Source organism: Hyperoodon ampullatus (genome assembly GCF_949752795.1).
Source record: "Hyperoodon ampullatus genome assembly, chromosome: 4".
NCBI classification, from domain to species: Eukaryota; Metazoa; Chordata; class Mammalia; order Artiodactyla; family Ziphiidae; genus Hyperoodon; species Hyperoodon ampullatus.
In genome coordinates, this window is record NC_136917.1 from 69,124,292 (window position 1) to 69,147,185 (window position 22,894).

Consider the following 22,894-nt stretch of genomic DNA (forward strand, 5'->3'; position numbering starts at 1 on the left):
ATTTATTCATATACTTTCTCCCCATGAAATGAAGGCTAAGAACTTGTACATATTAGGCAATCATAGCACATTTCATATCCAGTAATTAAGAATTCTACATTTGGCAGTTTGGTTTAATTCTGAAACTATAATCACGATACAGAAATGTGCCTAATAACATCGGCCCTCTCAATAACCTCTGTAACGTAGTTAATGAAGTTTAATTTCCTGTGTGAGAGGCCTCTTCACTGAGACTGTATCTGCATCTTCCGTAATCTCACTGAACTCCTGCAGATAAGCACTTCCCTGTAGCTGCTGTGTCCCAAGGGTACACCTAATTGCAAATGGGCCTGTTTCCCCACATGGGCTGAAACATAGACCTGTCAGGTATTAGGTAAACAGACACACTATGCTCCAATGCAGTCATGAGAATTTGAAAGAATTCCACGGACCAAATGTGACTGGTGCCCAGGGTGACATTTGGATTATAGTAAAGCCCACAGGGGTCAAGCCACAAAATAGGTATCAACCAGACAGTTAAGAGCAAAATTATCATCTCCAAAGTTAAAAGCACAGTCAAGCTTTGAATTTGTAAAAATGATAAGAGCAGCTGAAAGTATCAACCTGTAATTATCTTGCTGTCAGCCATTTATGGTATAACGTGAGTCATTAAACTAGTAAAACCTATGTCAGCTGATGGCTTGGTGCAAACCCATGTCAGAAGGCAAAGTCTGCACTTGATGCATTCTCAAGTGTTAAAAGTGTACGAGGTTATTGGTTCAGAAGGTTCAATTAAATAATGTTTATTTCAGTTATTTTCATTTAAGGTATTTAAATTTTTTATCTGTTTTTCTTTCCATATATAGTGAAGGCTTTGGGAATTGCTGGGAGAATGGATAAAAATATAGATATAAATAGAAGCTTTTAAAACATTGACATCTAATTCACATACCATAAAATTCACCTTTTAAAATGTACAGTTCAGTGGTTTTTAGTATATTCTCACAGCAGTGTGCAAACGTCAACACCACAACATCTTCATTCCCCCAGAAAGAAACCCCATACCCATTAGAAGTCATTCTCCATTTCTCCCTCCCCGCAACTCCTGGCAACTAGTAATCTGCTTTCTGTCTCTGTGAATCTGTCTGAAGTATAGGCTTTTGAAGTAACCTTCTGCTAAGAGAATAGAAGAGTTCTTCAGTAGTCAACCTGCAAATATCTGTCCCCAGAGGCTGCCAGGGTATTCAGAAAAAGCTAGTACAAACAGAATATAAAAGGGCGGGGCAAGGTTTTGTTTAAGTCATAATTTAGGGAGATTTGTTGGGTCTTGTTGTGTTTTTTTAAATTTCATAGGCTTTGCAAATCGACCATGAGGGTAAACATTTTAAAAATACGGTTCTAGAGCTATCTCCCCTGTAAAATCATAGGTACTTTGAAACTCAGGCTCTTCTTTGCCCCACTGCCCCTACCCCTTGTAAGAGTCTCTTGCTTTATGTTCATAGATGAGAATGAGTGCTCCAATCCAAATGCCTGTGGCTCTGCTTCCTGCTACAACACCCTGGGGAGCTACAAGTGCGCCTGCCCCTCTGGGTTCTCCTTCGACCAGTTCTCCAGTGCCTGCCACGACGTGAACGAGTGCTCGTCTTCCAAGAACCCGTGCAATTACGGCTGCTCCAACACGGAAGGGGGCTACCTCTGTGGCTGCCCACCTGGCTACTACAGAGTGGGACAGGGGTAAGGCCCTCCACCTCCCCGCACACAGGAAGGCTAGCGTGGTCCAGCTCAGGCTGCCCTCCCTGTGTTCAGGCCGCCTGGCCGCCTGGCACTCAGGAGGGGAGTGCACGGTGATTAAAAGCCCACAAGGGAAAAGCATTGATCAGGGCACTTAGGGAATGTGAGGAAGCACATGGAAGAAGAAGCACATAGAAGAAGGCATGTGGATTACCTCCTTTGTGGTGAGCATAAGACTCGAACATGTGTACAGGTATCATTCTCTTGCCTCTTAAAATGGCCTGAGTGGATTCAGTTGGATCCCTCAAGGCCAGAGACAAGCAGTTGTCTAAAAATGCTATGGCTCATGTGTTGTCAGAGACACCTGAGTTAAGAAGTACAAATGGAAATGGCTTCACCCCAGATTCTTCTGTGAATTTTGGCAGGTGCTAGCTCCATGCTCCCTGAGGAAGGAGTTGTTCCTGTCTTTGCTCATCTGGTTTTTTGTTGCACAGAGAGGATGCGCCTGGTTGGGGTGACACTGTCTCCACAAGGCTGGGTTCCCTCCAGCTAGTCACACTTTCCCAAGTGCAGCTGTCTCAAGTCCTATCAGCTGCAGATGAGGTGCTGGCCACCTGCATCCTTCCTTCAAGGAAGTCAGTGCTCGGCAGCATAGAAGATAAGAGTTTAGGAGTCAGTCAGGGTCACCCTCCTCAGAAGGAGCAGTGTGTGAGTCAGACACTGAGGGTCGTGGACTAGTATGTCCACTGTGGGTACATAATAATGCTTGAAACAAAAGTCTTGGTGTAGACAAGGGTCATTTAGAGCCAACTGGCTGAGTCTTTCACTAACCAGGATTGGAGTTCAGAAATCTAAGTTGGTAAAGCAGAGAGCTTTGTTGTGAGCAGCAAACATAGGCTTCAGGCTTTTGAATCAAAAGAACTTCTGGCACTCTCTTTGGAAATTCATACTTTACTTTTATTTTCTTGATTTAACTACACATAGTGCTTCAGTCTAATTAGGATAGAAAATTGGGGAAACTTGGGGCTCACTCTTAGAAGAATTTTGCTGTTCAAAATAAAGGAGAATCTCACGTATTAAGTGTTAAAGAAGAGAGTTACCAAGACTATTAGGTTTTTACATTTATGATCTTAGGGTTTGCTTTGTGGGTTTCTTATTTTGGAAAAATCTCTGCTCTACCTCTGGAAAACAGTAGTCAACATTATAATGAAGTCTAACATCACCTTGCATCCTATTGCAAATAGCCACTGTGTCTCAGGAATGGGATTTAACAAAGGGCAGTACCTGTCAATGGATGCAGAAGTGGATGAAGAGAATGCTCTGTCCCCGGAAGCATGCTATGAGTGCAAAATCAACGGCTACTCTAAGAAAGACAGCAGACAGAAGAGAAGTGTTTATGAACCCAAACCCACTGCTGTGAGTAACCTCTCTTTGTTTTGTCACCAGATTTTATCCATATGGAGTCACGTATATTTTGCAGTAAACTTTTATGTAGGTTTCAGCCTCAGTGAAGCTAAAACTGTCATGAAATTTATTGGCTAAATTCATGGACACACTATGGCAGAGACAAGTAAATTAAAATTAGAGGCATTTTTAGCTCAAAACACAAGGACTGGGGGACTTTAAGATTCACAGTTTCAGATCATATGTTTTCATTTTTTGATTTGTGCCAGAAGGCAATAATATGTCCTTCTAGGAAATAACTATTTTGAAATGATTCAAAAACCAAAATTATTTTGAATCTGTCCAATTCTGTTGTGTACATATGTAGTACACTGGGCTGATTTTAATTTTCAGTAAGTAAGCCAACTAGGTCTTATATTGTAATATTTATAAGACAGGTGTTCCTCCCATAAAGAGTTTATCTCCACCTAACTTATATTTTGTAAGGAGCTGAAGATCTGAATTGCCTGCTGCTGCTATGTCTTTGCTGTTCATAGTAGTTATCAGAGTGGTTAAAGGGGCGGGCCACAGACTTCATGATTTTGAATATGTTCCCTGATCCTCCCTACTTACTACCCATGTTACCTGGGCCATTTTACTTAACCTCTCTCTACCTCAATTTCTTCACCTGTGAAATGGGAATAAAAATAATTACCTCTGACGGCTGACAAGAAGATTGAGTGATTACTGTGAAGCTCCTGGAATGGTGCCTGGCATAAGCATCCTACATGTTCTCTGAACAGTACCCGGTATCTGGAGATGTTTTCCCCCAGACATCAGGGAGAGTACCATCCTTGTCAGTTAGTGTTACTGCAGAATTTCCCATCAAAAAATGTAGTCTTCAACTCACTGGCCGTGTGAATTGGGCAATTTGTTTCAGTTTTCTGGGCCTCAGAACCTTATTTGTAAGACTAGATAGGCTTTGCTAGCCAGAAAGTCTCTGGTTCTATTTTATAATAATAAATAGGCCAGCATTACATTTACCTTGCAGAGACGGAGGTGTCTAACTGGTATTTAAATATGGCAACTGAGATATTCATCAAGTATCCCAAACTACAAATCCAGAAATTCTGCTCATAAAACCTTCCCATCATAGTTCTGGGGACAGGATTTTGTCTGCACACTGATGGGGCCACTTCTGCACCACTTTTCTCAAGTTCTTGGCAGGCGCCCACTCAATGCATTGATTTTTTTTTTTTGCCTGTCTTACTGAAATAGCATTCCTAAACCTCCCGTACCGCTGACTGAGGGAGACTTGGTTCATTTGGGCCGTGCTCCATTGGCTTTTTACCAAAGCTGGTTCAAACCTGAGCCCTGACGACTCTGCAGGTCCCTCCCTCTGCACTAACAGCTCCCAGCAAAAACACTCACTCATGGTTTGTGACCATAAAATCAACCTGGGCCTTCAGAGTGAAGAGCCCTCTGGGGACAGTCCCTGCTGTTAGATAACAGCTGCACTTCTCATTTTAACTTCAGAAAAAAAAAAAAAATTACAGTCATTTCCTAAATTGTATCTTGTTTATTATTAATAAGCATGATATTCCATAAACTCAACAAAAAGAACTTGAAATATGAGTGCTCCCCATAGGCCCAGACCTGTAACTTTACCTGGATAAGGCTGAGTGAGAAGTCATAAAGATTTACAGGGCATACTCTGTGGAATTGACCTTTTCTCCCAGCCGACAGTAAGTTACAAGCAGAGTGCAGAGGGGCAGAGATACATCGTCCTTGTGGCTGCACCCCGACAACAGGCTCCTTTCGAGTCATCTACCTGTGCTGTCGAAGCTCTTCCCACATCGTTTCCTGCTCTTTCTCCAGGTTGAACAGATCAGCCTGGAGAGTGTCGACATGGACAGCCCCGTGAAAATGAAGTTCAACCTTTCCGGCCTTGGCTCTAAGGAGCACATCCTAGAACTCATGCCCGCCATTGAGCCACTCAACAACCACATCCGCTATGTCATCTCCCAAGGGAATGACGATGGCATCTTCCGCATCCACCAAAGGAATGGGCTCAGCTACTTGCACACGGCCAAGAGGAAGCTCGTGCCTGGCACATACACACTGGAAGTCACTAGCATCCCTCTCTACAAGAAAAAGGAGCTTAAGAAACTGGGAGACAGCAATGAGGACGACTACCTCCTAGGGGAGCTCGGGGAGGCTCTCAGAATGAGGCTGCAGATTCAACTCTATTAACCCCTTGCAGACTTGGTTCCAGGCTCAAATCCCTGCACAGCCAGCCTTCAGAAGCCTCTGAGAAATAAATGACTAATTTTAAAGAGGAAAAAAAAAGACTTTTATTTCTTTCCTCCCTGTCTCAGACTTTAGAATGTTGACCCTCACAGGGAGTGATAATTAGACTCTGGTATGGCCAAAGATTTGAGTACAGAGGCAACCGTGGTTACTGTATTTTCTATATAACTTCACTTTAAAATATATTAAAAAAAAAACCTAAATATTCAAGAGATCAGCATATGGCACTAAATGCACAAAAATAATGTGAGCTTTTTTTTTCCTGTTAGCAGTCTGTAACACTTTGGGTATTTTGCTATAGTTGCTAATTAAAAAAATATAGATGTTTATTTATTTTTAATGCAGTAATATATGGAGAAATGAACAAACTATGTAAACAAAAAGGGAAACTCACTTGTTTTTCTTTAGATTTATAAATTTGAGCTATTTCTTTTAGAGGTGCTTTTTAAAAAATTCAGTAGATTCAAGAGGTGTTTCCGTTGGTTTTCTGCCAGTCATCCAACTGGTACACATCTGATTGTTTTAAAGGAAGCCTCACAGAGCTGAACGGGCAGTGTAATCAATGTGTCATTAGATCCTTTATAAAGGAGATCAAAGCCAGAGCAGCTCATTGTGATGATATTTCACATCACCAGACACACCAGGCAACAGAAGATGAAGCACAACCACTGTAGCAAAATACCTTGACTGCTTGTGAGACCAGTAGCATTGCAGGCCAAACCGTACTGTATTTCCTTCTCATAACCTCAAGGAAGCACATGTGCTACCCACAACACCTCATTCTTACCCAGGGCGTGCTGCATACTTGTGGTACTGTAGGCAGCTGAAGAACTGCTGTTCCTTCGGAAAGGAACACCTGGCGTTCTGTAGTGTTTGGTGCTGTCTTAGATTAATGGTGCATTTATTATGTTCAAGCTATTTCAGGATTGCCATATGTGCAAACAAATCATGCAGTACAGCCAAGGAATATATGTTGTTTTTTTTTAAATCCAATTTTTTTAGAATTTTCATTAATACTGTAGTTATACACCATATGTCTCGTTTTATCATAGCCTATTGTGTATGAAAGATGTTTGTACAATGAATTGATGTTTAGTTTGCTTTAGTCATTTAAAAAGATATTGTACCAGGATGTGCTAATAAGAGTACGTCCCCGCGTTCTTCTCAACCCAAGAACCTGTCCCTGGACCAGTGACCAAACCTCATATGTGAAATGGCCAAAGCACATGCAGGCTCTGGGTTGTTCCTCTCACACCTGTGCTGACCAAAGATTAGTCACCAGTTAGATCCAGTTTGGGACTTTGTTTTGTTTTCTAATAACTAAAAAAACAAACAGTGTAAATTTGTAATCAAGTGTTTATGAGGAAAAACTTATGGCTTTTGGTTTTGTTTGTTTTCGTAGGTCTGTGTATCAAATATGACACTTTTCTTGCAATAAAGCTTATTTTGGGGTAGCTTTCCGACTGAGAGTTTTATGGGACTACAACCCCTGTTTTGTTTGTGGGAGGGGCTGGGGGCTTTGCTTACAGGGACCTGTATGAAAGTACCAGAAGGAAAGCCAGGCACATTTACAAGAAAACAAGCGACTGCTGTCAAGTCTGTGACAAAAAGTAGGCAGGAGTGTTCAACTGACAATTACAATGTAAGGTCATATTCAAATTGAAGGACATAGTCAAGGCAGTTGGTTGTTCACTTCTGCGCAGACTCTAAGCCTCCAAGGACCCATCTTCCTAGAGACCTCAGAATCTCTTCACTTCATCCTCACCTGTGGTTTGGGTGCCATTGTGTTAAAGCACCCTAAAACACCTGTGAGGAAGTGAAACATTCTCTTAAAGAGTCTTCCTTCTTAGGGTTTTCCTGAACTTGAGATTTTAGGCAAAAGTATGCAGCAGGCATACCCCAGGCCAAATGGCACCTTCACCAAAAATAACAGGAAGAGAGCTTCCTGTCTCTTGCAGTGTTGTACACTGTCCTCACAGGACAAGTGTATAGATAGGAGAAATCGTTTAACAGGGACTCTCTTCTGATACACAGCTGAAATGAGAACAGACATGTCTCTGAAGTTAATTCCATACAAAGTTTGAGAATGTGTGCGCTGAAATTTTTCATCCAAGGAATAAGAAAACAAGGAAATATTATGACTGATCTTAATGCTGTTCTTAGCCAACCAGAAATTAGCTGCATGGAATAAGGGAAGTATTTGCCTTGAGGCATCCTTTAAAACTTAACATGCGTCTTCAGTTTCATCTGGCATCTGTTACTGGTACAGCGTGAGTGCTGTAATATGAAATTACCTGGAACCAAATTTGACTCTGAATGTTGAGCAACAGCACTCTTAGTTTAGCTTTAACCTGCTCTGGAGGAAGTTCGAGAATCCACACCATTAGGTGCTTTACACAGAAGAGAAAAAAAAAAAAAATCATTAGGTGCTTTACACAGAAGAATGTACTAGAAGGAAATGACTACTTCAAGATGCTCCTTCCAAGAAGAACCGTTTTGGGCATGTCTGAGAGCTTTATTGCAACTCTGTTATTGTGAGCACTGACACAGCTGTGATTAGTTTGTGCCTCTCTGGTAACTAAATGCTAATGATATATCCTGTACCATTTGGTCTTTCTCATTAACTGTCCCCTCAGAAATTACCTTGGCTAAGTTACAGAAAACTTCACACAAGACTAAATTAATAATGTAAGCCCAGACATATGAACCAAGTCCAGCAGGTACATGTAATAGTAAAATAATAAGCAATAATTTGGCCTTCAGCTGACATGAATTCCTTTTCCACTAGCATTTAGATTTGGAGCTTTTAAAAATTTAGGCCAGTTTAGTACTTTTTATTTTGTTCCTTATTTGTGGTAGGTGAATGTTGGTTACATTTGCACATGAACATTGAAAATAATTTAAGGTAATATATAAGGATTTTACTGTAAATTCTAACATCTGCCCTATTTCATTATCTAACAATATCAAACAGGATAATTCATAGATCTGTCCCTTCTAAGGTTTTGTTTTGCCTTCTTGGTTCAAGAATAAATGCTTATGGTAGAAGGTGGGGAACACAACTAAAATTTACAGAACACCAGTTTGAGACCTACAGACCTTTTGGTTCATATCCTTGATGCTTCAAGGGAAATGAGTCAATTCATATGTTAAATTGAACCATGAGGAATTGCCAATATTTGGCCATGTTTGACTTACAAAATGGTAATTTCACATGGTTCGATAGATAAGTAGTTCAGAAATATTCATGTTTCTCAAGAATAGGCTGGAAATCTGAAAATTTCCCTTCTCTTTGAAAGAATCAATTCTGTTCACTTCTTTCCATGCTGCTTGTGGCTCATTTGAACTTCTAATTTACAATAGTCCACAAGAGAATGAAAGTACATAATTTATTCAAACAGCCACTTTCTTTCATGCTCCAAAGACTTTGGAAAGAGTCTAAATCACACATCTTTGGGGCCTTGAGGGGATTACTGGAAACTGTTTAAAGACAAAGACAAATCCATTGGGAAAGGTTAAATATAGCCCATGTTTTTTAAAAAAATAAAGGGGAAACTTTAGGAATCATTACTTCTAAAGAGACAGGAAAGATGGTGATTCATTAACACCCCACAGGAAGTGAAGGTGACAGCTGTTTTGCAATCTCAGCCAAGCCTGCCTTTGATATCTAGCTTATGGTTCTATTTTATTTTATTTTTTTTAGCATGATAGCTTTCTCAAATAAATACAAAGCCATGGTTTTCTTGCTTAATAAGAAGTACGCGTTTCTGACCTTAGTTCTCTTTGAAGATCCATTTGATGTACAGAGCGAGAGTCCTGAAACACAATGAGCAGCTCACTAAATTCAGCATTTCAGCCACTGAGACAGTATCACTTTGCAGGTAAAAGAAAGAGATCTTCAGATCAGGCCGGCCTGAGTTTAGCAAGTGGGAGATAGGACAAGCTCACCAATTCCCTTGGATATGCTGTCCCCTCTGAGATCCTATCTGCCCTACTTTTGGACAGACGGGTGGGTAGAAGCCTCCTGGGTGTCCTCGTGTGATGTGCAAGGCACTTTTATTCATGTCCAATTAGTTGTAAATGAAAGAGGAGTTAAAAGGAAGGACTCAATCCAACAAGCTACACTATGTCCCTGAACCTTGGTTTCTTTCCTAGGATGATGCTTCCCTGCAGTGTGGCTGAGAAAACAGGGTGAGATGGTCCAGGCAGCGCAGTCAGCGGAGGGCTGAGCACGCAGCAAGCATGAAGTAACCGTCAGCTGTTCTTCTTCCTCTTCCTCCTCCCACCGTGCCTACAGCCACAATATGCTCACCTCCATATTCACATAAAACTCCTTCCCAAGTGTGGCCCTGAAATTACCTTCCCACTGAACTGCATGGGATAACTAGCATCCAGGACGTGTCCCCTAAGTGGTCTGTACCTCTAGGGAGAAGTCCTGGTGTGGTCATGAGAGTTTATAGTCTCCACTGTGCTCTTCACTTACTGGAGTCACCAGCTACAGCCCTGGAAGGTCAGGCCACCAACACAGCCAGAGCCCTCCTATCTACAGATGCCTAGGAAACCAAACATGAAGGAGAACACAGACATCTAATAATCGTTTTTAGAATGATGTAGTGCCATGGAAAGTCAGAGCTACAGAGGTCTTTGGAAACCTACTCATATGTACATGTGAGGAAACTGAGGCCCAGAGTCATAACCGAGCTAACTGTACTGCTAGTTTCCACCCAGGTGAGACCAGAACCCTGGCTGCACGGTTGTAGTCTGTATTCATACTTCCACTACATGGTCAGCCTGCTTGGATCTCTTTTAAACCCTGAGGATATAGGCCAGTTCCCATGGTTTTGGCACACATTGAATCCAAAAATGTTTTCCAAGCACGATTCAAGCACTGCTTTTTGTTTTGTCCACCCCACCCTCTGTGTAACTGCACCCACTCCTCTAGACCAGAGGTTTGTATACACACTAGAATGCCAAGATACTAGCTGCTACAGAGTAGACCCCACCTAAACCACGCACTGCTTTAAAAGCACACTAGAGCTCTGACTTTGAAAGGGTTAAATGTTTTATTTAAACCAGACCTTCAAAACATTAAAAAAAAAAAGCAAAAAAACACATACACTTTTGTTTCAGTAAGAACACTTAAGGAAAGCACACTAGTTGCTTGTGTTGCTTAATTGTCATTCTTTTCCTTTTCCTGTGAGCCTAAGAAAGATATTACTAGATTAAGCTGGCTTACTTTTGAAAGAGCCAAGAACCAACAGCTCATATTAGTCACCCCCGTAAGGGCTGCAGATGAAATGTCAGGATGTAGTGTAGACATTTTGCAAAGGAAAACAGGAAAACGCTTTACACGATTTTGAGAGCAAACCATAGGGAAAGTGAGCACTACTAGCCTTCCCCAGACGACTACTGCTACATGTGTGAGTTCCATTAATGAAATAGCAGTGAAGGCTGTGAATGGCCAATTCCTGAGAAACATGTCAAAAAAGCAGCCCCTTGGCCTGCTCAAGCTCCTAGGTTTCTGCTCCTGGGTTTACCACCTTCCTTCCACACCCCAGCACCCCTGTACTGAGGGAACCCATTCATGCAGGGATGAAATTAGAGCCTCGGGCCTGTGCATTCATGAAGGTAAGGCCTGAGGCAGAGTCTAAGACCCATGGTCATGTATCAGCACCTAAGAACTCAATGTGAGATGAATCTGTACCTTAGTCATTCTGGTAATTCACAGAGCCAAGGCCAAAAAATAGTCAATGAGTAAATGAAAGAAGGGAGAGGATTCTAAGACTCTCCATAAGATCTACTGTCTTGGGTAGTAGTGGATGGCCACAGAACACCACGGACCACCTGGGGAGCTGGGCCTCGTCCAAGGAATGGGTGATTTCACAGTAATGATTTCACTGGACATCATCTGGACAGATTTCTGGGGGTCACTCTGGAGGTATCTTACCTTCTCTCTGGAGGACTTTCTTGATTTATGCTGCTTTTCTTCACCTTCTTGGGGAGCTTCATAGATCTTACCCAAGATGATAGTAGATTGAAAGCTCTTTGGGAAGGCTGACTATAATTTGGATTTGTCACATGAGGGGACACCCCCGTCCAAACCTGAACTGAAGCTGCTGTTGCTTCTGTAGTGTCGTGGGTGGGAGAAGAGGCCCAATAACTTCTTTTAGTAAAACACATATTACACACTTCTTGTTTTTGAAACAAACTGATTGTGTGAATATTTGTTGGGTAGTTATTACCCAGTCCTAAAAAGATTTTCCCTCCAAAAGCCTACAGTCAATTCAGGGAAACAAGATAACCACGTAAGATTATGAAGTGGTATGTGGTTAAGGGCCCAGACAAATGCCCCAGACTTTTTTTTTTTTTTTAAGTCTTTATTGAATTTGTTACAATATTGCTTCTGTTTTATGTTTTGGTTTTTTGGCTGTGAGGCATGTGGGTGGGATCTTAGCTCCTGGACCAGGGATTGATCCTGCACCCCCTGCACTGGAAGGTGAAGTCTCAACCACTGGACTGCCTGGAAAGTCCCCCAGACTTTGCCTTGAAAAAGCAAGTGGCCATTGAAATGTAGAGCTACTGGAGATGGTCTTTTGGAGATGGTGAGAATTGAGCTGGACCTTGTAGAATGAGGCAGATTTGGATACAAGGTAGAAAGTTGGAAGGATTTTCTCGAGTATAGAATAAGATGAACTAACCTTGGAAGTGATAGCGTGGATGGCCTATTGGAACACAAAGAAAAGATAGGCCAGTGGGTCTTGAATTATGGCACCATAAAGAACAAAAGAGAAGATTATTAGGTAGTATGGGGCTTAGACATGAGGAACCCTGACGGACTTGCTGAGCCATTTGGACTTTATCCTTTAGTCAATAGCTAGTGATGGTCATTGGTGTATGGATGAGAGTTGATGGAGAAGAGAGGACCTAGGACCAAGCCCTGGGAAATAGAATATAAGGAGCTGTCAGAGCATCTGGGAGAAAGAGAAAGGAGAAGTGATAAAGACCAGAAGAGAGGAGTATCAAGGATACCTAGATAGGAAGGTATTTAAGAAAAGTATCGTGAAAATCTTTTGCTAACAAAATCAAATCTTCTATGCGGCTGCTTCCCGCTAGCTATCCATTTTACATTTGGTAGTATTTATAAGTCCATGCCACTCTCTCACTTTGTCCCAGGGATAGGAAGGGTGGGAGGGAGATGCAAGAGGGAGGAGATATGGGGATATATGTATACGTATAGCTGATTGACTTCGTTATAAAGCAGAAACTAACACACCATTTTAAAGCAGTTATACTCCAATAAAGATGTTAAAAAGAAAATCAAATCTTCTCCTTTCCCACCCATATCTACTCACCACATCCTCCAATCTTCATCTCTTCCTTCACTTTAGTCACTTTGTTGCAAACAATGACAAAATAAATGGTTTACATGATCCTTGTCCACCTGGGTATCTGAGAGGTAGCATGGCAGCGTGGGAAAAGGGTAGCCTTTGAGGCAAAAAAAAGAACTGCGTTTGTATCCTGGCTGCCACTCATTCACTGGGTGGCATCAGTCAAGTTATGTTAAGTTTTCTAAGTTTCCGTTTGTGGCACATCTGCATTTTTTGCCTTTCCAGCATCCTTTCCCGGTGCTTTGTGACAACATACCAATTTTACTTTGGGTAACTACCCAGCCACCATCACATACAGTCATATTAGGACTTCAAGGATTTCCACTTGCCCCCGTTAGATTCTCTCTCCACGAAACTTGAGACTTGACCAGAATAATGCAAGAGCATTATTCCATTCATCCAAACAGTACCCCAATGACAGTGTGGGTCAGTTCCAGCAATCTAGATCCCAGGAACTATTCCCTTCTATCTTCTTTCTAAGCCTGATTCTTCAGTTTTCCCAAAATTCTCTGAGCTCTCCTTTCAATCAGTTACTTTAATTGTTAGAACAAGTTGTTGCTTTCATCTTAAGAATGCTAATATCTACCGTACTCCTAGGATTATTATGAGGATTAGAACTGTGGAACTCTCCAAGCATAGGACCTAGAATACAGCTGCTTTAATGATGTCAAGAAGAAGGAACTGAGTTTTTCTCAGTCCCACCTCTGGTGCCCTCTATTACTATGAATATCTAAGCCAACTTGGGTTTGCTGTTCACAAGAGCTCTGCCAATTTCATTCATTATTTCTTGCATACTCCCCATCTCTCTGGTTTAGGCAGGATGGAGTTGGGTTGGGCACACTGGACTCCATCCCAGAAGAGGGAAACCACAGCCAGGCCTCTTTGTTTCTGAAGTGCACGTTGGCGTCTGCTCTGCCCAGGAGGTAAACTTTTACATTTCACAAAGGACCAAGGAAAACTGCAGTAAGAACCATTCATCATCCCCGAGGATTATGCCCAACGGCCCCAAGAAGCCTGGATATAGCCCAGCTAAGTAAAAGAGATAAATTAAATGCTGTCAGCTACTTTAATTGTTTCTTTCCATGCTGTCATCCTTTGCTTTTCCTGCAATATTCTGCTAAACTGTTTCATGAACTGATTGAGGACATGCACGTGAAATGTTGTGTCGAATAAATAATTACACAAGATGTTTTTGAAAGAATAAATGCATTTAGCCTAATAAAACTAATTCACATCTTAAAAAGCCAGCTTCTCCAAATGCCAGTTATGTCAGCTAACTATTTCTCCAGCAACCTAACGATTTAATTCTTCACCCTTGTCTCCTTGGTCCTGCTACACACAAATGGTTTTCAGAATAGAAAAAAAAAAAAAAAAGCTTTCCGGTGTCTGTTCTACACTTGTTTCTATCTACTTGATGTCTCTACCTTTTCCTCATATTTGTTTTAGAGCAAAAACAAAATAGAGGAATAATATCAACCAGGCCCCAAAGGTTTATATATCTGTAAGTTCTCTTTTGCTGTTGATAGTAAAAGCAATTCTGTTTTATAGCATAGATCTTGTCCGCAAACTATAAATATCCACTTCCCTCACTTCTTCAAGTCTTTTTTGAAGGCTGATGAAGGAAGGGAAAGCCATTGACACATGGGTATCTCTCCAGAGTGTTCTTAATAGCAGCCATTTCTGCCGCAAGGAACCTAATTGCCTGATTGCTTGATCCTCTTCAAAAGAGGAAACTGAAATCATTTTGGAATCAGAAAAAGCCAAGATGAGGAGTTGTGTTGCTGAGCCCCTGGCCCTGACTCCATCCAATAGCTGTCCCCTGACAAATCCTCAAACAAATCATGCCTCCTATGTAACATACAAGCCTGAATATCAGGCAATCCCAAGTGTAAGCAAGCTCCCATTTTCCCAACTGAGACTATTAAAAAGGGAGAGAGAGAGTGAGTGCAGGGCCAAATTGAATCTATAAATGTTAGGAACTGTATAAAATAATAACGTTTACTTTCTGTTTTCCAATTTAGTTACTCACCTATTTAAATATGGTATAATATCTAAATAATATATTGATTTAACATATTTTATTTCTCTACACTCACATTTTTTTTCTTTTTTTTTTTTTTTTTGCCGGGCGCGGGCCTCTCACTGTTGTGGCCTCTCCCGTTGCAGAGCGCAGGCTCTGGACGCGCAGGCTCAGTGGCCATGGCTTACGGGCCCAGCTGCTCTGCGGCATGTGGGATCTTCCCGGACCAGGGCACGAACCCGTTTCCCCTGCATCAGCAGGCGGACTCTCAACCACTGTGCCACCAGGTAAGCCCTATAATCTATTTTATTTACATTCCTTGCATGCATATTTGCCCTTTGTATGTGCTGCACTTTTTAAATCGTTTAACATAGGTTTCCAAAGTATGCTATCTCCAATGTCACCTAAACTGTTTTTTTGTTTGTTTGGGGGCTTTGTTTGTTTTTTATTTTTTATTTTAGTTTTATTGGAGTATAGTTGATTTACAATGTTGTGAATTTCAAGTGTACAGCAGAGTGATTCAGTTATACATATAATCATTCTTTGTTAGATTCTTTTCTCATATAGGTCACCTAAACTTTTGAGATACGGCACTTTTCCAGTGAGGCTGTACTGCAATTTTTTTCTCAAGCTACAAGTGCTCATTTGCATGGTATTAGGACAATTGCTTATTTTCATTCATCCTTTGATGTATATTCATGATCTTAACAGAGAAATCACTCATCATGTTGCTTTTTTAATGGTTATTAAAAAGCATCTTTAAAAGATAGTAAGGGGCTTCCCTGGTGGCGCACTGGTTGGGAGTCCGCCTGCCGATGCAGGGGACGCTGGTTCGTGCCCCGGTCCGGGAGGATCCCACATGCCACGGAGCGGCTGGGCCCGTGAGCCATGGCCGCTGAGCCTGCGCGTCCGGAGCCTGTGCTCCGCAACGGGAGAGGCCACAACAGTGAGTGGTCCGTGTACCGCAAAAAAAAGAAAAAAAAAAAAAAGATAGTAAGAAACTTGCAATTATGATATACCGCAGGAATAATTACTTAACCTATTAAATTTATTTTCCTTAAAAAAACACTACACCTCTATCAGGTGACCTTTATAAAAACCAAAGTTATCATTGATTGAAGTCATTTCAGGATAATGTAACTTCTCCAAACCTGTACTTTATTCATAATAAAGTTATTGGATGTACAGCCCATCAAATAAGGAAAATTTATAAAATTAGCACAAGTAAACAGCATCCTGCAGTATATGCTTGGCCAATTATAGTAACCATCTGTCATAAACTTAACATTTCTATGCATGAATAAGTAAACCAAAACACTGTAATTAAAATTAATGTTCATATATATTAACCAGTCAACAAAGAAACAGTAATTTCATGGTTGGTGCTTATTAATATTATATGTTTCCTGGAAAGAGGGTTTTTTGGCTCATTATTTTAACTCAGTCTGAGAATCTTTTATTTTTTAAATAACTTTTTAAAATTTCTAAATTAAAAAAATATTTTTAAAATTCACTATAGAATATTTAGAAAATATAAGTTATGATGGCACCCCCAAAATGTCCCCACTCTAATCCCAAGAAACTGTGAATATGTTACTTTACATGGCAAAAGGGACTTTGCAGCTGTAATTAAAGCTAAGGACCTTAAGATGGGGAAGATATCCTGAATTATTCAGGTGGGCCCAATGTAATCATTTGAGTCCTTAAAAGCAGAAAATCTGCTATAAACTGAATTTTTGTGTGTTTGCCCATATCCACCAAATTCATTTGTTGAAATCCTAACCCCCAAGGTGATGGTATTTGGAGGTGGGAATTTCGAGAGGTGATTGGGTCATGAGAGTGAAGCCTTCCTGAATGGGACTAGTGCCGTTATAAAAGAAACCCTAGAGAGCTTTCTTGTTCCTTCCTCCATATGAGGACAAGCAAAAAGACCACCTTTTTGGAGGAGGTCACAGCAGTAATCCAGGGGAGATATGGTGGAGGTGGTGGGAAGGAGATATGTCTGAGGTAGAGCCCACACAGTTTATTGATGAGATAAGCATGGAATATTAAAGGAAAAATAAAGGAGTAAAGGATCATGTTGGAATAAGGAGCATCTCTGAATGATGACTGAGCCTGACAAAGACTGCCACTGTTGTCCTCTGTGCCAGGACAGGCTGGCCCCATGGGAAAAGCCTTTGCTGTCATTGAACCAATGACATCATGAAAATACCAGACAATTTCAATGTGTCCCTTTTTAGTTGCCCAGGTAGGAGCCCCACAAAAGATAGAGTTTGTTGGAATTAATTTCTTTAAGCCACCATGCATTTCTTCCAAGCTAGAGACTTAAATTGTCTTTTCCTCCAGGTTGATGTGAGTCCTGTTGGGACATGTTTGCCCATCAGGAAGCTGTTACCCCAGAGTATGGCTTGGTTTGGCATCAAAATTATCTGATAAATGGATAGAAAAAATATTTTCTCCTAATTGCCATCTCCAATGAAGATGCATAATATTTAGAAGTCATGTGGGCTTTATCGAGCAAAGAAGATGTAACCCAAACATAAGATTTCCCCAATGGTCACTTTGCTTTCAGAGTCCTCCTCTGCTCTGCACATCCATTCCACGTGCAGAGCGTGAACCAGGCTCTTAGAAACAAAGTGCCACAACTTATCTTGTTCCCCATATCCTCGTACAAGGAGAAAAAAAACATTCAAGAAATTTGCATCAGTAAAACATCACCACCATGTGGTTATCCTTTCACAGAAGGAAAGGAAAAGGGCTAATAGAAAGATCTGGCAATACACAGAATAAGATAAGTTATAGGAAACAGTACTGGTAACTTCAGGAGAAAGAAAGGACATGCATTGGAAAACAATTAGTAGACATCCTTATAGCCTTCTGTGTCTCTTGTCCAATCCTGGTTCTGGAACCAGCAGCAAAATGAACCCTTCCTCCAACCTGCTCCCAAATAAAAAGGCACTTCCTCCAAAAGAGGAGATGAGAAATTCAATCTAGTTCTGATAGTCATGAATCAGACCTGCCACAAGGATGGTTCAAAAAACAACAGTATTCAAAAACATTTCCCGTGGGAAATGGTAACTGGAACAACCAAACCCCCAAACTCCACTTCAAACGTAACACTCTCCACACACGTACTTTAAGCACGAACCCAGCCCTATGTATGCCAGCTGCACTTAAACTTGAGCAGCCAGGTTAATAACCCAAACAATCCCCGACTAAAAGCGTACTGACAAGAATGGTGGTGAAAACGTATAGAAAACAACAGCAGGAGCACTCAAGTCAGAAAGACAAGAGTCTAAAAATAAAACCACACTTATCAAAATGAAAGATGAGACACAGATAAGAAAATAACAAGAAACAGATGACAATGATATTTTCCATTGAAGTGTTGTTTTTTTCTTTCTTTTTTTTTTTTTTTTTTTGAGTTTTGGTGTTCCGAAAGATTTTTTCATGGGGGCTCTGAACACTTCTCTGGGCATTCTACCTGTACAAAAAAGAGTAGAAATCATTTGTCAAACTCTGAAAGAAACATTTGGCTGATATGTTATAAAAAACTTAGCAGTCTGACTGCATCCCCAGCTCATCGATGAAGGATTCCCCCAAAGGCATGGGAAGGCACTCTGGGGGACAGCCAGAGGGAGGCCCTTCTGCCAAGGCTTGATTAGAGATCAGCTTTGGAAATTATAATCCTTAAATAAGGTAGTGGAACACCTGTCATAAGACTCCTGGATGGTTTTATGGTTTTCTTTCTTCTGCCAGAGTCAACCGTTAAAAAATTGTGCACAAAGATATGAACTCCTTAGCAACTCTAGGGAGAAGTCACTGTAAGACTGAAATAAAATATAGCTCCCCTTTAGCCCATCACAAGGTCTAGAAGAATGTTCTCTCCTGATTGGCAGAGGAAGGTAAAATTTATTTTATGTGCCTGTCTTAGTCTGTTGGGGTAGCTACAACAAAAATACCATAAAATGGATGGACCTAGAGATTGTTATACTGAGTGAAGTAAGTCAGACAGAGAAAGACAAATATCATATGATTATCACTTATATGTGGAATCTGAAAAACAAAAAAGGGTACAAATGAAGTTATTTACAAAACAGAAGTTGAGCCACAGATGTAGAAAACAAACTTGTGGTTACCAGAGGGGGAGAGGGGGAAGGATAAATTGGGAGATTGGGACTGATATATACACACTACTGTATATAAAATAGATAACTAATAAGAACCTACTGTATAGCACAGGGAACTCTACTCAATACTCTGTAATGACCTATATGGGAAAAGAATCTAAAAGAGTGGATATATGTATATGTATAACTGATTCATTGTGCTGTATGCCTGAAACTAACACAACATTGTAAATCAACTATACTCCAATAAAAATAAAAAAATAAAAAACAGGGCTTCCCTGGTGGCGCAGTGGTTGAGAGTCCACCTGCCAATGCAGGGGACACGGGTTCGTGCCCCGGTCTGGGAAGATCCCACATGCCGCGGAGCGGCTAGGCCCGTGAGCCATGGCTGCTGGGCCTGCGCGTCCACAGCCTGTGCTCCGCAACGGGAGAGGCCACAGCAGTGAGAAGCCCGTGTAATGCAAAAAAAAAATAAAAATAAAAAAATAAAAAACAAACAAAAAAATACCATAGACTTGGTGACCTATCAACAGCAGGAATTTATTTCTCACAGTTCTGAAGGCTGAGAAGGTCAAAATCAAGGCAGCAGCAGAGGATCCACTTTCTGGTTCATAGATGGCTGTCTTGCTGCTGTGTCCTCACATGGTCGAAGAGGCAAGGGAGCTCTCTGAGGTCTTTTTTATAAGGGCACTAATCACTTCCCAAAGGCCCCACTTCCAAATGCCATCAGATGGAGGGATTAGATGGACACAAATATTCAGTCTATAGTAGTACCTTTGAGGAAGGGGTAATATTTCATCATCATTTCTCAGTATAAAAACTGCTTTTGAAATTATTTATTTTACAGGGTTTATTTAAATTTGGTGGTGGGGGGGAATGATTTGGATTTGTGGTTTTCATGAGGGTAAATTCTGGGCATTCTAGGGGAAAAAAATGAGTTCTAAATGTTCTTCATCCCTGAGTGAAGAAGTTTCTATCAAGTGGATGTGAAAAGACCTTTCTTGTTTCATATCTGGGCTAACGCCAGTCAGTGTAAGAAAGAACAAAGACAATGGGCTTCAGAAATAGACAATGGTTTGAGGTCCTGCTCTGATGTGTACTATTTCCATGACTCTGGCAAATTACCTCACTTCAGTGACTAAGTAGGGATTACTATTGACCTACCCAAAACTGCTGCAGGGGTTAACTGAAGTAAGGCATTTAGATCTCTGAGCACAAAGTCAGGCACAGAGAAGGTGCTCAGCATCTGTCTACCTCCATTCCCTGCTTGACGTTGGTTTTCCTGCAGGTAAAACTCTCCCATATTCAGGTCAAGACCCTCAGATGATTGATTGTCTCTCCTTCTTCTCTCCATATGGAGAAAGTCTAGGTTAGAAGATGTGGAACAAATTCTTTTGGTGTGAACTCCAACTATCTTTAGTGTTATGCATCAAACTTAATTTATTCAGTGATTTGGCTGATTTTTTTCTACACCTCCATCATCAGATAGCTGCCAAACAGCACTTAATCCCTGCCAACCCAGAAATGACAGCTCTTTTTTACTAGTCACACCAGCCCCTCCCTCCCTAAACCTTCTAGAAAAAGTAAAGTTTTCAGGAACACACCTAGAATATACCTTGATCAAAGGAAAGCAAAATATAAGTCTTGGGAACCTGTGGGCTTTACCCTGATCCAGGATTGGTTTGGGCTTTCTTCTCCAAAAGTTCATTTTGGGTAACTTTTCAGAATTGCGAGTTATTTTTCTCCCTGTCACTCTTAATACAGTGGGGGAAAAAAGTCACATGCAATAAAAAGCCCAAGTACAATACCTGAGCAGCATAATCAGCTTAGAAAGTGAGGTGTCACTGAATGAAGCCAGTCATATTAACATATGAGCTGGAGTCAGAAAACACTCTTGGTTAAAAACAAAAAAAAAGAGTCGGGGAGACCTTGGCTAAGGGAGGTTAACTTTTTTTTTTTTTTTTTGCGGTACGCGGGCCTCTCACTGTTGTGGCCTCTCCCGTTGTGGAGCACAGGCTCCGGGCGCGCAGGCTCAGCGGCCATGGCTCACAGGCCTAGCCGCTCCGCGGCATGTGGGATCTTCCCGCACCAGGGCACGAACCCGTGTCCCCTGCATCGGCAGGCGGACTCTCAACCACTGCGCCACCAGGGAAGCCCAGGGAGGTTAACTTTTAAAAGCACATTTTATAAAGACATCATGGCTGACTCATTAATATTGAGAACCATGATGATGTTTCTTGTGGGGAATAGAAGAAGTGCTTGCTCTGGGGCTCTAGCAATTAACGGTGGAACAATGTGAGGTTCAAATAGTTACAATTTCCTAGCGTTTCTTGCATTATCTAACAGTGCCCTTGCCATGACATTCTTGCATCCCGATCTGTATATCACATTCTTTGTGGTATGTGGGTTGCTGCCCTTAGTGCAAACCAGGGAGACCACCATGCAAGATTCAGAACACCCATTTTTGGTAGCATTAGTCACCCTTCAGCTTTTACCAGGATGTGTTTCCAAGTAAGCGTGCCCAGAGGAAGCCAAGGATGTTCAGGAAACTTTAAGAACTACTCTTTGCTCCTGGGAAAGTTTAATTTGTTGAGTAGTGGGATTGGAACAACGCCACCTACAACAGATGCTTTAGTAAAGAAGGACAGTAAAACAAATGAGTGCTCTAATGTGTAGCATCTGCAGAGAATCTAGGTGAGAATTACTGGTGTTTAATGACCTAATCCCAGCAAGGTCGGCCAATAGTAGAGTTTAGAAAGAATCAAATCTCAATTTCTTGGCACAAAAGAAGCACAATTAAGATGCAGTGTGGTAACCGGTTTGCAGGGAAGAAATAGAGACGCAGATGTAGAGAACAAACGTATGGACACCAGGGGGGGAAAGTGGTGGGGTGGTGGTGGTGGTGGTGGTGGGATGAATTGGGAGATTGGGATTGACATGTATACACTGATGTGTATAAAATGGATAACTAATAAGAACCTGCTGTATAAAAAAGTAAATAAAATAAAATTCAAAAAAAAAAAAAGATGCAGTGTGGTGAGGTCCTGCACGTGTTAATTGTACCTGGGCTGGTATTAATATCTCTAATAGGGCTTCCCTGGTGGCGCAGTGGTTGAGAATCTGCCTGCCGATGCAAGGGACGCGGGTTCGTGCCCCGGTCCAGGAGGATCCCACATGCCGCGGAGCGGCTGGGCCCGTGAGCCATGGCCGCTGAGCCTGCACGTCCGGAGCCTGTGCTCCGCAACAGGAGAGGCCACAACAGTGAGTGGTCCGCGTACAGCAAAAAAAAAAAAAAAAAAAAAATCTCTAATAAATGTTCATAGGAGAATTTTTTTAATTATCTTTTTAAATAGTATAGCTGATTGGTGTTTAATAAGCTAATTTCACATCTTTCTTTATGGTGTCTATGGAGGACAAGGAGACCCTAAGAATGGTGCCAAATGAGATCCATTGCTGCAATGAATTTGGTAGGGCCAGAGCAGGTCAGATGGTCAACAGCGTTTCAGAAAAGTACAGTCCTACTCAGAGCAGGAATTTGCATTGCTGCCCACCCTCAAGACCATGTAACACATAGCCCCAGAATGGGTACAAGCCTGGGTCTCTCCTAGCAACAGTCAAGGGGCCATAAATGTATGAAGAGTCAGTGACTTCTTCCTGGGGAAGTAAACCATTCCCTAAGCTAGCCAGCAGCTTGTGAACTCTGTGAGTCAGCCTCACCAAAGGAGCCAAAAGAGCAGGTGTAGCTATATTTGTCCATCACCAGAGCCAGGATAGAGGTATGTGTATGTTATGAGATCAGAGAACCCACCAATGGCCAAGTGTGTCATTGCTAAGGATTAATATAGTTCAGCATAGAAGTATGTGTGTGGGTATGCTGTGGGCCCATGGGTACGGATCTCTACCTCTCTCTGCCTTTCTCTCATACACATACACACACACACACACATACACAG

The 22,894-nt window shown here is 41.5% G+C and overlaps 1 protein-coding gene across 1 annotated transcript in view; it reads left to right on the forward strand.

Moving 5' to 3' along the window:
• The window catches only part of FBN2 (fibrillin 2), a gene marked incomplete at both ends in the record, with an annotated part of 228,924 nt that extends 223,578 nt beyond the window's left edge, over window positions 1-5,346 (forward strand). The window contains 3 exons of the mRNA XM_079704022.1: window positions 1,482-1,713; window positions 2,955-3,126; window positions 4,972-5,346. Of these exons, the coding sequence (XP_079560148.1) occupies window positions 1,482-1,713; window positions 2,955-3,126; window positions 4,972-5,346 (779 nt within the window). The remainder of the gene's footprint in view (window positions 1-1,481; window positions 1,714-2,954; window positions 3,127-4,971) is intronic.
• Window positions 5,347-22,894: the final 17,548 nt, after the last annotated feature.